General features: G+C 40.7%; 1 protein-coding gene across 12 annotated transcripts in view; it reads right to left on the bottom strand.

Moving 5' to 3' along the window:
* Positions 1-2,301: 2,301 nt before the first annotated feature.
* Positions 2,302-16,627, bottom strand: part of Gip (hydroxypyruvate isomerase-like protein Gip) — a 73,921-nt gene continuing 59,595 nt past the window's right edge. For all 12 annotated transcript variants that reach the window (XM_076172735.1, XM_076172740.1, XM_076172730.1 and 9 more), the window contains exons 4-7: positions 11,317-11,498; positions 10,409-10,528; positions 5,074-5,169; positions 2,302-2,482 (exon numbers count right to left, since the gene is read on the bottom strand). In XM_076172735.1, coding sequence (XP_076028850.1) covers positions 2,391-2,482; positions 5,074-5,169; positions 10,409-10,528; positions 11,317-11,498 — 490 coding nt within the window. In that variant the 3' untranslated portion in view covers positions 2,302-2,390. The remainder of the gene's footprint in view (positions 2,483-5,073; positions 5,170-10,408; positions 10,529-11,316; positions 11,499-16,627) is intronic.

Here is a 16,627-nt window from a genome sequence, read left to right as displayed (position 1 = left end):
CCTTGTGACTCCCTCCTTGAACCATCCCCATTCCTCCTCCACTCCTAGTTCTACTTTATCCTTCACTCCCTCCTACTCTTGGCTCTGGTTCTTCTTTTCTTTCTCATTTAAGCAGCTCACTTTAAACACCTCCCTACCTTCCGTCCTTTTCCTCTTTCTCCATCTATCCTCCACACTCAACTTACCTTCCAAAAAATGATCTGATATTCCTCCACTCTCTCCTCTTAGAACATATACATCCTTAACTCTTCCTACTATACTCCTGGTTACCACTATACAGTCCATTAACACTATCTACCACCCTCTCCCATGTGTACTTATGCTTGACTTTCTTCCTAAACACTGTATTTGCTATCATCAACTCATGACACATTACCATCAACTCTCCACAACAATTTTTTCCTGGAACTCCACACTTCCCAACCACTCTGTCTATTGGTTCATTTCCTACCCTAGCATTAAGGTCTCCCAATACCATTACACTGACATTCCTCCCAAATCCCTCTATGCACTCGTTTAAATCCATCCAAAGTCTCCCTCTCCTCTACACTCTTCTCACTACCAAGCCCATATGCACTTACAAAAACCCACATCTGACCTTGAAGAAACCTCCCTCCTTCCACTCCACTTCATGCTTACCTATCTCTTCACTTACTAGTATAACTACTCCATCTTTTCCTCATCCTGTCTTCACTCCTAAGAACCTCCCAAACTCACAATTGCTCCTTCCTCTCAACTTAGTTTCACTCAATGCCGACACATCCATCTTTCTTCTCACAAACATACTGCCTATCTCTTCCCTTTTACTCTCATCCCTACCACATCCACACACATTAAAAGACCCAAACATTAGGGTACTGGTTGGAAAACTACAAGACCCTCTTATGCCTTTACATTTTTTAGGAATGTCCCCTTTGGAGCCACAGGAAGAAGGATGCCTAGTCATAATCCCAGTCCCATTTTTGTCAACTATTTTGACTCCAGTGAGACTTGGTGGCAGTATTCTTTCCCCCCAGCACAGGGGGTAATAATAACAGGGTGCACTAAAACTACATCTCAAGAGAACATCTACACACAGAAACTAAGATCCTCCCCATACAAGAGTGCATGAAAATGGACAGTTATTTGTCTTGGCATATGAATATACATGGCAAAAGTATTGAGAATGAGGAAAGACCAGTGAAAAATGCCAGAATCAGAAGTGGATTGCATTTAAACGAAAGACCTAGATTGAAATTTATGTTTTGAAAAGAGCTTTGAATATATGGTATGACAGTGAAGCAGGCAATTATTCAATTTTTGCCTTGAATTTCACTACGTTGATATTCTGCATCCTCACAGTGGCTGGCAAGTACTTAGAATTTCTCGTAGATCTCTCTGGGAAGAAATTTTGGACTGTTGTCTGTATTGTATCAGTATAGGACTGTTTCTTTGTCATCAACTGAAAGTATTAGGGAGAGGAGAAAAGTTGTCAGCTCTCCATGCATAAAAAAGTGTAAGAAATTCAGTTGAAGTTAAAAAGAGAGATCTTGGGCCCAGTTTGGAGACCAAGTGTCAGGGCTGCACCTCCTGATGGAGGCAAGGGGACTGATGGGTTTTGAAAATGGGTAGCTTCACTTTCTATCTTGCAGGATCATCACATGCAGGGAAGAGAGAGTACATGAACTGGGAAGTGAGAAACCTCTGATACGCAAGCCCTGTCAGCTGTGGCAGACTGCTGTTTTTTAGGCCGATGTTTGGATTGTTTCCCTGCCTGGCCAGGGCTGTCAGGAACCAATGCAAAATAACCTGAAACGGGTCTCAGTAATTGAACTTGCTACCACCTGCTCAGAGTTTGACACGGTATCCATGTGGCTAAGAGAATACAATTGATAGTAATGTGTTGATGCAGATTATAATTGGCTGACGAAGCCCAAGGGGATATTTTCTGCATCTGCTCCGAAGATGAATAGGTGAAGAGAGGGTTGCTACATGGTGAAATGGAGGAGGTAAACTAGTTTTGGTTGTTGAGCTCTGCTGTGGAAGAGTATGCCTTGGTGCACTTTGTTTAACCCAAGCAATTGCTAGAGGAGATGTGAGGGGTGGTTGAAGTTTTTGTTTTTGTACGAGTGGTCTCAAATTTGGTTAACCCACTTATGAGGTAAAAAGATTTCAGTCTATAACTGTAAAACACTGTACTCTGAAACATCTTTCTCAAAGACTAAAGAGTACTATCACAAACCAATGAAATCACATATTTGTACCTTGCTAGGATTACAGCAGTATGGTTCTCTATAAATTCATTGAATAAAATAACACAGGGTAATTTTTTACCATTTATTTTTAATCACATTATTCAGTTCTCAGATTTTTTTTTATCAAAAGCCCTGATGACTTAAGCAGGATACACACTAGAATGTCAGCCCATACTGGCTGATCCAATTCAATGACTTGGGGGTTGATGATGATGGTACATACTCTGCCCCTACAAAGTCGGTGTAACCTGCAACAAGATAATCCGGTGTTAATTAACCACTAAACCAAATCATGCATTGGTGGGTGACTTGGCTTCCTCCCTTATAAGGGGAAGAAGCCATTGGTGTACACACAGATACACTGCACCAAATTTTCATTACTTGAGGTGTCTGCTACCACAATGCAACATTATTTCTAAAGCCAATGTTCTATAATTAGCATAACATCTCAATACATCAATTAATTAATTGTTGCCTTGAGTTTCATTCTGTGGAAAACCCACAGCCCTTTGGAACACCTCACAGGTGATCTCTTTGGGGAGAAACTTTGGAGTGTTGTCTTTGTGTCATTGTAGGACTGTTTCTATGTCCCCAACTCAAAGTGTTAAAGGGAGAGGAGAGTAGCTGCTGGTTGTCGGTTCTCCATGTGTGAACAAATAAAAGAAATACAACTGAAATTAAATGAGAAAGATCCTGGGCCCAGTCTGGAGACTTGAGTGTCAGCCCCTCAAGGCTGCATTTCCTGATGGAGGTGAAGGGGTTGATGGGTGTTGAAAATGGGCAGTTTCATTGTCCATTTTGTATGATCACCACATGCAAGTAGGTACCTCTCATTGGTCCCCCAATGCATACATACATCAAAATGCCTTTTCCCCCTTACAAAGGGTGTGGCCAACATTTCCATAACAGCTTTAGATTAACATCACTTTTAATGTTTGTGGTTTTCACACTGAGATGTGTCTGAAATGTGTTTGAGATGAAATGTCTGAAAAGTATGCTTTACAAGGCTGAATCAAGTGAGAAATGAGATGGAAAAGGAGATGGGAGATAGGGTTGATGAAAGAGTATTGGGATGGTTTGGACACAGAAAGAATAAGTGAAGAAAGATTAGTAAAAGAGGTGTGAAAGTTAGAGGTGAATGGAGTGAACATGAGGGTATGACTGAGGATGAGATGGATGGATGGGGTGAGAAGGGCAATGAGCAGGAGGGGGATGTCTGTTGAGCAGGGAAGTGAGGAGAATGGCCATGTATAGATGATATTGGGATGCAAGGAAGGGAGTGGGTGGGGGGATAGGGGGTTAGGGAGTGGTTATATATGAATGATATTTTGACACAGCCTGAAGGGAATTCTCCCCTTCCGCATGAGGGGGGTGGAGAAGGGAGGTTGCTGATTAGGGGAAACTGCCTTGCTGTGGATGTGGTGTCTTGCTGCATTGCTTCTGACCAGGGGCAGTGGATGGGATACAGGGAGCTAAGATGAGAGGGAGGAAAGGGTGGTGGATGGGAGTGGAATGGGTGGGGCATATGGGTATATGCCTTTTGACTTTGGCTACCTCCCTGGTAAGGGATAAAAAGTCCTTGGTATAGAGATAGATATGTTTTCACATTTTTAAAATCATTAGTAAACTTTTTACCCTCATCATCAGAAGTATATGAATAGCATATTGACATTGTTCATTTCAACATCTTATATTTACTTCTTTAATTAATATGTAAAGTATCATTTCTATCTCAAAGTACATACATATACCAAGGGCTTTTTTCTCCTTACAAGGGAGGTAGCCAAAGTCAAAGGCATAAAATCCACTCCCACCTATTTCATCCCTAACATACTCCACTCCCATTCACCATCCCTCCCTCTTTTCTTGGCTCCTCCTGGATGACAGGTCATCCCTGCATCTCACCCACTGCCCTAGGTCAGAAGCAATGCAGCAAGACACAGCACATCCACAGCAAGGCCACTTCATTTAATCGGCAATCTCCCGCTCTTTGTTCCCTCATGAAGAAAAAGAGAAGACAGGGAGAAATCCCTTTGTGCTGGATCAGAATATCATTCACACATACTCCCTCACCCCCCCTTCCCCTCCCACTCCCTTCCATGTATCACAACATCATCCATACACATCCATTCTCCGCTCACTATCTTCTGTCTTCTCCCTTCCTTCCTCAACAGACATTCCCCTCTTTCCCAATGCCCCTTTTACCCCATCCATCTATCTCATCCTTGGTTGTCCCCTCATGTTCACTCCTTCCACCTCTGCCTTCTACACCTCTTTTACTAATATTTCTTCACTCATTCTTTCAATATCTCCAAACCATCCCAATACTTTTTCATCAACCCTATCTCCCAACTCCCTTTCCACCCCTACTCTCCTCCTCACCTCGTTTCTCAACCTATCCAGCCTAGTAACCCCTACCATACTTCTCAGGCATTTCATCTCAAACACATTTAAACTCTTCCTCTCTTATGTTCCATGTTTCTGCCCCATACAGTGCTGTCAGCACAATCATTCCTTCATACAATCTCCTCTTAGCATCCATTCCCAAATGTCTATTTCTCATTACACTTTTTAATCACCCAAGGCATTTCCTGCTTCTCTCAATCTACATTCTACCTCCACCTCCACTCCTCCCTTTCCCATTCTTAAAGTAATGTATGAAAAATCATATCACATACAAAATATTCTATTCAAATTATTAAAGTACTTGTTTGCATTTATACATACATACATATACCAAGGCTTTTTCCCCCTTACAAGGGAGGTAGCCAAAAATGTAGCATTTATACATAAAAACAAATCAAGTGCCAGTATGGAAATACATAAATCTATGACTCACCTTCTTCCTGAAGTACTTTGAAGACATAATCATAATTTAGTTCACCCTCAGAGCCTGGTTCATGTCGATGAGGTGCTTGGGCGACTTGAACATGACCTGCAACACAACATGCATTAGAGGCACTGCTCTGCTCTGAAGTGATTATCTAGTTTTCCTCCATCTTATCTAAAACCTCTCAGGACATGCAAAAAGTCTACTTTCTATTTCTGAATTATAGCTTTTCAGAATATAAATACATACATACATATACCATGGGGTTTTTCTCCCTTACTAGGGAGGTAGCCAAGTCATACATACATATATCTATATATACATATACATATATCTATATATACATATATATATATATATATATATATATTATATATATATATATATCTATATATACATATATATATATATATTTATATATACACACACACACACATATATATACACACGTGCACATATACACCAAGGGCTTTTTACCCTTTCCAAGGGAGGTAGCCAAAGTCAAAAGGCATAATTCCACTCCCACCCATTTCATCTCCACCCACTCCACTCCCATTCACCACCCCTCCTTCCTCCCTCTCATCTTGGCTCCTCCTGGATGACAGGTCATCCCTGCATCTCATCCATTGCTGTGGGTCAGAAGCAATGCAGCAAGACACAGCACATCCACAGCGAGGCCACTTCATTTAATCGGCAATCTCCCGCTCTTTGTTCCCTCATGAAGAAACATGAGGGCTGCATCAAAATATATTTCACAACCATTCCCTAACCACCCCCATCCCCCACCAACTCCCTTCTATGCATTATAGCATCATCCATACAAAACCATTTTCCATTTAGATAAGACCAAAAAACTACTCTAATTAACATTAACAAAATCACCCTTTCATGGTACACCAATCTGCAAATTTCCTATTCTGGGATGCTTCGTGGTTGAGCCATCTAGAGCACTGTTACTTGAGGTACAAGTCAGGAGTAATATCAGATCAAATCTGTTTGGTTGCAGGTGATTTTGTAATGGGGCCTATTACATTAAATTCCCTGCTTCAAAATGTCCTCCGTGCAAAGAAGATTTTGTGACACTGAACCTAATAAAACCCACTCTGCAAAATGACAAAACCTCTTCAATCAATCCGTTCCCCCTTGTCTCTCTTGTGGCCTCCAAAAAACTGGCAACAGCCTCCAGGCTGGACCATATGTCACTTAAAGAAGAGATATCGAGTTGGTGATACTCAGTGTGGGGCATGGTAGGATGACGTGTCTTCTGTGTGATGATTGCACCTGGGACAGTTTGAATCCAGGACTAGGCCTATTCTGTGTTGGTGCTGTCTCAGGGATGGATGGTGACCTGAGTGCAGGTGTACTAGTGTGGTTCTTATTTGGTGTGTGAAGATTTTCTATGTGGGACTTAGATCTGACAAAGCACTTAAATGAAAATAACCAAAACTTAACTCAATGTAATTTGGTCATGTGAGGTTCGACGAGATGATGAGAAAAAGAGTGAAAATACCACAGACAGTACAAAAGCTTTGAATAAAAACAAACCTATGCCTTTGCACATGCTACAATTGTACTAGTCCAATCATATGCACATACATTAATAATATACAACAACTGCCATAATTGGATTGATATAAGATGCATCACACTTATAAACACAAGAGAATACACTAAATAATAGAGTGAAGATGCTGCACATGTGAACAGAGACATAAAACAAGAAATACCCTAAGATAAGATACACACAACTTAAACATCACCCAAAAAATGTGGTATAAAAAACATACAGAACTGCAAACATTTCTACACTGGCAACAACATATATGCCTGAAGCCTAGGGTGGAAAATTAATTCCATTGGAAGATATTGCCAGTACTGGAAATCTATTCTATCTATATACCCAGAGCTTTTTCCCCCTTATAAGGGAGGTAGCCAAGTCAAAGGCATGTACAGTGAGACCTCTCATTAACGGACGTTAATTAGCTGTGTTTGCGGTGTTTTCGCTGTTTTTGGTGCTGTTGTTTAGTGCATGCAATCACTATGCCACCCAAGAACCACTCCAAAACACTGAAAACACAGCAAAAACACAATAAACACAGCTAATTAATGTCCGTTAATGAGAGGTCTCACTGTACTTACTCCCACCCATTCCACTCCCATCCACCACCCTTTCCCCTCTTTTATCTTAGCTCCTCATAGATGATGGGTCATCCCTGTAAGATTGTTGGGCAGTCATACAGATTGCTGAAAAACATCAAAGTGGAATATGTAGCATTAGTATGGTCCCCACATAAAGTGAAATATATAAGAAGAATTGAGAGAATACAGAGCAGCAACCAAAATAATTTGCAACTAAATTATACTAGGAAAGACTAGAAGCACAAAGCCTGCTATCATCAACAGATTGAAGAGAAAGAGGGGACCTAATTGCAATGTTCAGCTCACTTAAGAGTGTGGACAAAAATTGTCATCATCAAATGAAAGTGTACACTAAAGGGCATGTTGTTTCAGAATTATGAAAGGGATGGAAATTCTTGACAGAGATGACTTATTAAAGTGGGACAGAAGAGAAACAAGAGGACACGAAAAGAAACTAAAGAAAGACAGCTACAGAAGAGACCTGAAAAATAATAGCTTCCCACATAGAGTGACTGCCAGAACTATACACGATTTTAAAAATAAACTGGATGTGGAGAGATACGAAAACGGGTCACTACGAGCATAGCTCACGTCCCGTAAAATACAACTAGGTAAATACATGCTCTTGCCAATCCCAACAGTTTCTCCAAGCAAGCTCCCATGCAGCAACTCTTCCTTCCCATTCCAGACAACTCTCAGCAGATTTCATCAACTTGCCTCAGCTATGAGTTCTATGGGTGTCTCCTTTGCCTCCTCCATTGAGGGTTGTCTCTTGTAGAGACAACCCTGTGGATAAGATAAACATCAGGGAAATATGACACTTCCATGGTAGGGGCTCACAGGCAAAGCTGGTTGACAGTCTCTGCTTCACTACTCAGTGACAACCCCCCACCCCCATTTCAGAAATATACAGAACAGACAACAATCCTTGTACATACATATAACAAAGGCTTTTCCCCCCTTACAAGGGAGGTGGTCAAAAAACAAAGGCATAAAATCCACTCTCACCCATTCCATCCCCATATACTCTACTCCCATCCACCCCCCTCCCTCCCATTTATCTTGGCTCCTCCTGGATGATGGGTCATCCCTGCATCTTGTCCACTGCCCTGGGTCAAAAGCAGTGTCGCAAGACATGGCACATCCACAGCAAGGTTGCTTCATTAAATCGGTGACCCCCCATCTCCATTCCCTCATGCAGAAATGGAGAAGACAAGAAGAAATCCCTTTGGGCTGCGTCAATTTATTTTTCACACATACTCCCTCACCTCTCCCATCCCCACCCACTCCCTTTAATGCATCACGGCATCATCCATACACAACCATTCTCCATTCACCCCTATCTTCTGTCTTCTCCTGTCCTTCCTCAACAGATATTTCCCTTTTTCCCAATGCCCCTTTTACACCATCCATCCATCTCATCCTATGTTGCCCCCTCATGTTCACTTCTTCTACCACTGCCTTCCACACCTCTTTTACTAATCTTTCTTCACTCACTCTTTCCATGTGTCCAAACCATCTCAATACTCTTTCATCAACCCTCTCCCAACTCCCTTTCCAACCCATTCTCTTCCTCACCTCCTCATTTCTAACTCTATCAGCCTAGTAATCCCTACCATACTTCTCAGGCATTTCATCTCAAATACATTCAACTCCTCTTTTCCTCTCTTTTGTTCCATGTTTCTGCCCCATACAGTGTTGCAGGCACAACCACTCCTTCATACAATCTCCTCTTAGCATCCATTCCCAAATGTCTATTTCTCATTACATTTTTTAATCCCCTAAGACATTTACTCGCTTCTCTCAATCTACATTCTACCTCCACCTCCACTCCTCCCTTTCCTGCCACATTCACACTCAAGTATCTAAAACTATCCATTTCCTCCAGTCTCTCTCCTTTAATACTCACTTCCAGTCTGCTGCCACTTTCTCCCCTTGTACATCTCATCACCTTACATTTACCCACATTTATCTGTAACTTCCTTCTTTCGCACACCTTCCCAAACTCTGTCACTAACTTCCTCAATCCCTCCTCTAATCCTGCTACAAGCGCAGAGTCGTCCGCAAACAACAACTGACTTATCTCCCACTTTTCTTCATTTTCTTTAACCATGTCCAATCCCTGACCCATTAATCTTGCATTTATCTCTTGCACCACCCTATCCCTGTATAAATTGAATAGCCAAAATGACATAACACATCCCTGGTGAAGTCCTACCTTTGCCTCAAACCACTCACTCTCTCCATTTCTGATTCTAACACAAGCTCTACTAATCTTGTAAAAACTTTTGAATCCTCTTAATAGCTTTCCTCCTATCCCATATATCTGCAATACCTCCCAAAGTGCCTTCCTGTCTACCCTGTCATAAGCCTTTACCAAATCGATAAAGGACCAAAATACATCCTCACCTTTTCCGAAATCTTTCTCACATCTATCTTACCACAAAAGTCTGATCCACGCAACCCCTACCTGTCCTAAACCCACACTGTTCCTCACCAATTACTCCCTGTTCTACTAATGCTCTCAATCAAGACCCTCCCATAAGCCTTTCCAATTACACTTAACAAGCTGATCCCTCTGAAACTACTACACTCACACTTGTCCCCTTTTCCCTTGTAAAGTAGGACTATACAGGCATTTCTCTAGTCCTCTGGCACTCTACCATTCCTTAAGCAAACATTAAATAACCTCACCAGCCAATCCACCATCACTGTACCTCCTTTTTTCAGACATTCTGCATGACACCCATCCAACCCAGGTGACTTACCTGCTTTCATCTTCTTAACATCTGCCTTTACTTCATATTTCCTTATTTCTCCTCCATTTTCCTCACTCATTACTGTCATTTTCTTCCTTCCCTATCCTCCTTCACATTTAACAACTCTCTAAAATACTCTGCCTATCTTCCTTTTACTGCCGTCTCTTACATTATTATCTCTCTATCTGCACCTTTTACCTTTTCTTCTCTACTTGATTCAACTCCTTTTCCTCTTAATTTCTTTCCATAACATCTTTTTATTACTTTCAAATTTTTCTGTCATACTCTTACCCCTTTTCACATCTGCTCTCCTCTTGTAAAAAAAATCATGAAGTGGTACCTAAAACTCCTATACTTACACTATCACTAGAAAGTCTACATGAATACAATATACTTCAAATCAGACTTTTAGTTTGCTGTCTATGTATAAGTACACAACCACATACCTACAAAGGGCATTAAAGCCTTGATGTTGTTGGTAACATTACCAGTGATCATTTGCAGGTGAAATATATCAAGCTGCAAACGTAGATGAGAGGAATCCACCTTTTTCAAAAGGTCAATGGCTGTCAAAGAAATGAATAGTTTTAACAATGAAATCAAAGACACATACCCGTACTACTTATCACCAAGTTACAAAAGATTTACATAGGCGGAGCATGCCGACAGGAGACCTTTTGATCCATATCTAGGTCGGATGCGAAAAAAAAAATCATATTAATAATAAAATAATAGATAAAAACTATAATAATGTAAATAACAAATAAAATACATAAATAAATGCATAGGTATAGTTAAATAATAAACAAACAGGTAAATAGTAAATAATAATAAATTGACATATAACTAACAATAAATGAAAATCAGACAGACAAGTGATAACAAAACAAAAACAAATAATATAAGATAAATTATAATCATTACAGCATCTTACTTAGGTATATACCTAAATGATTCTTAAAGCTTCGAACTGAACTACATTGCACTACCTGTGCAGGAAGTTTATTCCATTCATTAACTACATGGTTGGCAAAGTTGTTTCTACCTACTTCCAAATTGAATCTATTTCCGGACAGTTTGAGACCATTGTTTCTTGTCTGATTCTCATTCAATGTGAAAATTTTGTCACTTTTGATGTTGTCAATTCCCTTTAAAATCTTAAAGACCTGGATAATAGGTGAACCTGGATGGGAAATATACAATCAAGTGCCTTGAAATAGTTTACTCATTAAACAATAACATATTTATTGTTGTCCACTTCTAACTTATTTGTAGCACCAACAAATCCCAGCTGAATCTATGTGGCACAGCACATTTCTCAAATAACTAGCTCTTTTAGGACCATCAAGCATACCTGTCTGGTAATCATTTAGTATGTACCCAGGAATAGATACAGGATTGATTGGTTCAATCAATCCTACAAGGCCTTCAGCTTCAAATCTACTTGCAGCATGGCGCAGGTTGGCCTCAAATGTGGAAAGTATAAGAGATGAGTTCTCTTTTTCTTGGGAATGCTTGCCTGACATCACATGGATTCTACAAAGAAAATGAAGAATGAGTTACTATACTCAACTGACCCCAAAGTGGTAAACGATATAACAATGAACGAATAAGTAAATCAAGGACAGTCTCTTCAGAGTGGCTCAAAATGTGGTGCCCAAAGGTTAAGAAAAAAATAAATACATACATACACCAAAGGCTTTTTCACCCTTACAAGGGAGGTAGCCAAAAAACAAAGGCACAAAAACTACTCCCGCCAATTCCATCCCCAACATACTCCACTCCCCTCTACCCTCTTCCCTCCCTCTTATCTTGGCACCTCGTGGATGATGAGTCATCCCTGCATCTTGTCCACTGCCCTGGGTCAGAAAGAGTGTCACAAGACACAGCACATCCACAGCAAGGCCACTTCATTAAATCGGTGACCACCCCTCTCCATTCCCTTATGCAGAAAAGGAGAAGATTGGGAGAAATCCCTTTGATCTATGTCAATTTATTTCTCATACATACTCCCTCACCCTCCATCCCTCACCCACTCCCCCTCATGCATCACAGCATCATCCATACACAACTCTTCTCCATTTACCCCTATCTTCTGTTCTTCCTCAACAGACACTCCTCTCTTTCCCAATGCCCCTTTTACCCCATCCATCCATCTCATCCTAGGTCACCCCCTCATGTTCACTCCTTCCACACCTCTTTTATTAGTCTTTCTTCACTCGTTCTTTCCATGTGTCCAAACCATCCCACTACTCTTTCACCAACCCTGTCTCCCAACTCCCTTTCCACCCCTGTTCTCCTCCTCACCTCGTTTCTCACTCTATCCAGCCTAGTAACCCCTATCATACTTCTTAGGCGCCTCATCTCAAACACATTCAAACTCCTCCTCTCTTATGTTCCATGTTTCTGCCCCGTACAGTGCTGTAGGCACAATCACTACTCTTAGCATCCATTCCCAAACGTTTATTTCTCATTACACTTTTTAATCCCCCAAGACATTTACTCATTTCTCTCAATATACATTCTACTTCCACCTCCACACTTCCCTTTCCTGCCACATTCACACTCAAGTATCTAAAACTATCCATCTCCTCCAGTCTCTCTCCTTTAATACTCACTTCCAGTCTGCTGCCACTTTCTCCCCTTGTACATCTCATCACCTTACATTTACCCACATTTATCTGCAACTTCCTTCTTTCGCACACCTTCCCAAACTCTGTCACTAACTTCTTTAATCCCTCCTCTAATCCTGCTACAAGTGCAGTGTCATCCGCAAACAACAACTAGCTTATCTCCCACTTTTCTCCATTTTCTTTAACCATCTCCAATCTCTGACCCACTACCCTTGCATTTACCTCTTGCACCACCCCATCCATGTATAAATTGAACAGACAGGGCGACATAACACATCCCTGACAAAGGCCCACCTTTACCTCAAACCACACACTCTCTCCATTTCTAATCTTCACACAAGCACTACTACTCTCGTAAAAGCTCTTGACTGCTCTTACTAACTTTCTTCCTATCCCATATATCTGCAATACCTCCCACAGTGCCTTTCTGTCTACCCTGTCATAAGCCTTTTCCAGATCCATAAAAGCCCAAAAATACCTTACCTTTTCCTATAGCTTTCTCACATATCTGTCTTACCACAAAAATCTGATCTATTAAACCTCTACCTCTCCTAAACCAACAATGTTCCTCACCAATTACTCCCTCTGTTCCTCTCCTAATCCTCTCAATCAAGATCCTCCCATAAGCTTTCTCAACTACGCTTAATAAGCTGATCCCTCTAAAACTACTACACTCACATTTGTACCCTTTTCCCTTGTAAAGTGGAAATATACAGGCACTTCTCCAATCCTACCATCTCTTAAACATTAAATAACCTCACCAGCCAGTCCACCATCACTGCACCTCCTTTTTTCAGACATTCTTCATGACATCTATCCAACCCAAGTACCTTACCTGCTCTCATCTTAACAACTGCCTTCACTTCATCTTTCCTTATTTCACCTCCATTTTCCTCACTCATCACAGTCATTTTCTTAGTGCTTCCCACTGCAACTACCTTTCCCTCACTATCCTCCTTCACATTCAGCAATCCCTAAAATATTCTGCCCATCTTACTGCCTTCTCTTCCATTATCATCTCTCCATCTGCACCTTTCATCTTTTCTTCTCTATCTGATTGGCCTCCTCTTCCTCTCTTAATTTGTTTCCAAAACATTTTTTTTACTACTTTCAAAAATTTCTGTCATACTCTTACCCCATTTCACATCTGCTTTCCTCTTTGCCTCCTTTATATTATGCTTTACTTCTCTTCTCTTTTCTTTGTACCTCTCATATGATTCCCTCATTCCATTTTGTAACCAATCTGTGAAAGCCTACTTCTTCTCTTCTGCAGCCTTCTTTGCTTCCTTATCCCACCACTCACTACCCTTCCTTCGATTTCCTCCTGTCCTCCTTGTTCCACACATCATCTTTGCACACCTTGTGACTACCTCTATGAACCATCCCCATTCCTCCTCCACTCCTAGTTCTACTCTATCCTTCACTCCCTCCCACTCCTCTCTCTCAGCTTCTTGTACTCCCTCTCCTTTTCTTTCTCATTTAAGCAGTTCACTCTAAGCACCTCCCTACCTTCTGTCCTTTTCCTCTTTCTCCACCTATCCTCCACTCTCAACTTACCTTCCACCAAAAAATTATTTTATATTTCCCCACTCTCTCCCCTTAGAACATGTACATCCTTAACTCTCCCTACTATACTCTTGGTTATCACTATATAGTCCATTAACACTCTATCTACCACCCTTCCATCCACCCCCCTCTCCCATGTGTAATTATGCTTGACTTTCTTCCTAAACACTGTATTTGCTATCATCAACTCTCCACTACAAATTTTCCTGGAGCTCCCTACTTCCCAATCACTCTGTCTATTGGTTCATTACCTACCCTAGCATTAAGGTCTCCCAATAACACTACATATACATTTCTCCCTAATCCCTCTATGCACTCATTTAAATCCATCCAAAAAGCCTCCTTTTCCTCTACACTCTTCTCACTACTAGGCCCATATGCACTTACAAAAACCCACATCTCCCTTCCCAGTTTCACCTTCATCCACAATAACCTTGAAGAAACCTCCTTCCACCCCACTACACACTTATAAATTTCTTCACTTACTAGTATAGCCACCCCTTATCTCCCTCATTCTCTCTTCACTACTGACTATAGCCACCCCTTCTCTCCCTCATCCTTTCTTCACTCCTGAGAACCTCCCAACTACACTTCCCAAAAAATAAATAAAAATAAAAATAAAGAAAAATAAAATAAATACATAAATCTCTATACATTCATCATAACTGACACAGAATTTTTTGTTTTTAATGAAAGAAATGTCTTTCCAATAATACTGATACCACAAAAGGAATACAATATGGTTTACTTTCCTCTGTATAATACATAATGGGTAGCGTAATGGCCAAGAGCGAATGACATTTTCAGAGAGGCACAGGGGCACTTCACCTTGGCTAATCTGCTGGCTGTTCTATTCACCACAATCAGGAGACATGTACATATATACAACACATACATACATACATATACCAAGGCTTTTTCCCCCTTACAAGGGGGGTAGCCAAAAAGAAAAAGGCATAAAATCATTCCCACCCATTCCATCCCTGAATACACTCCACAACCCCCCACCCTCCCTCCTATCTTAGCACCTCCTGAATGACGGGTCATCCCTGCACCTTGTCCACTGCCCGGGGTCAGAAGCAGTGTTGCAAGACACAGCACACTACAAAAAAGTGGTAAGTCACTTCACAACTGAAAAACACAGGTGTACAAGATACAATTATTATCTGACACATGAGCATCAGTGTACACCACCAGACAATCAGAAGGCAGCTCATGGCCACACCGTGTCTCACTAATCTAAAATACTCCCTATGTAAATGCATGTTTGTGATGAGTACTGAATTTGTCTTTCCACATGGGACAGTATCTATTTGCTAGCTGTCTGGATGAAGTCTGCCTCTTAATAACTGTTATGTACATAGATTTTATACTTTTTAAACCCTCTGGGGGGGATATCAAGTTTGAAAAGAAAAAGGGTACTGTATGATATTCAAGGGGTGGTGTGAAGGAAAGAGATGACATTGACCTGACTGCATCTCTGTACACACAAGCTTTGAATGTCTCCAATTAGAATTTGTGACCATGACTTCTCCACATACTTTATTCCTTCACCTAGTTATGATGATTTTAAATTAGTTTGAACATTTAAGAGGGGTGAAGAAAAAAAAAGAGAGAGAAAAAAAAAATCATGGTATGAAGGTTCAGATAAGTTTTATCTGTGAGATGGTATTTGGGGTAGGTGTTGGGCATTCAAGAAAAAGTGGGATTTAAACAACTGCAGTGAGAAACGAAGGGGGGAAAGAGACGAATTACATATATGCAAGAGGTGGTGTTCCTATTTCCATGTGTAATATTGTAATCATTATCAGGCATCTTTGACATTAATTGGAACAAATAAGGAGTGGGAAAAAATGTGGGCACTACAAATATAAAAATGTCGGCACTTCAAATATACTATGTTTAAAAAGGCAGTGTAATCAATGGATGAAATATGAGGAATAAGTGAGATGCTAAAGAGATATAAAGTAGGAACATACAAAAATATGAACTGGAAAGAAATCAGACATTAAGGTATGTTAAGTTGTCAATGCCTGCTGTGGAGGTGCTGTTATGCTGCATTGGTTCTAGGCTGGGCAATAGGTGGGGGCATTGATGACCAAGGGTGCAGTACTGCCAGAGTTTGCCTGAGTGCTACTCCAGCATCTCTGCAAGTGGGTGGTGGCCCAATATATTTATAATATTCACAGCAAATTTATTTATTCACCTTATACCCTTTTTATTCATGAGAACAATTTTCTCATTTTTTACGTATATAGAAACATGATACGGATGGCAGGCTTTTGTCTGGTCCTATACCCCCTGGGAATAACCCATCATCCACAAGAAACTAAAATGCAAGGGACAAAAAATAAGTGTGGGATAGATGAAGGGTCGGTGTATGCCTTGACTGAGCCATAACCCCTTACTGTATATGGGAAATGGGACCTTTTGGTATATGTATGTTTTTATAAAAACTTTATTGAC

The sequence above is a fragment of the Oratosquilla oratoria genome, chromosome 33, assembly GCF_046742065.1.
Source record: "Oratosquilla oratoria isolate Oo_2021 chromosome 33, ASM4674206v1, whole genome shotgun sequence".
Lineage (NCBI taxonomy): Eukaryota > Metazoa > Arthropoda > Malacostraca > Stomatopoda > Squillidae > Oratosquilla > Oratosquilla oratoria.
This window is presented reverse-complemented; position numbering and strand designations above follow the sequence as displayed.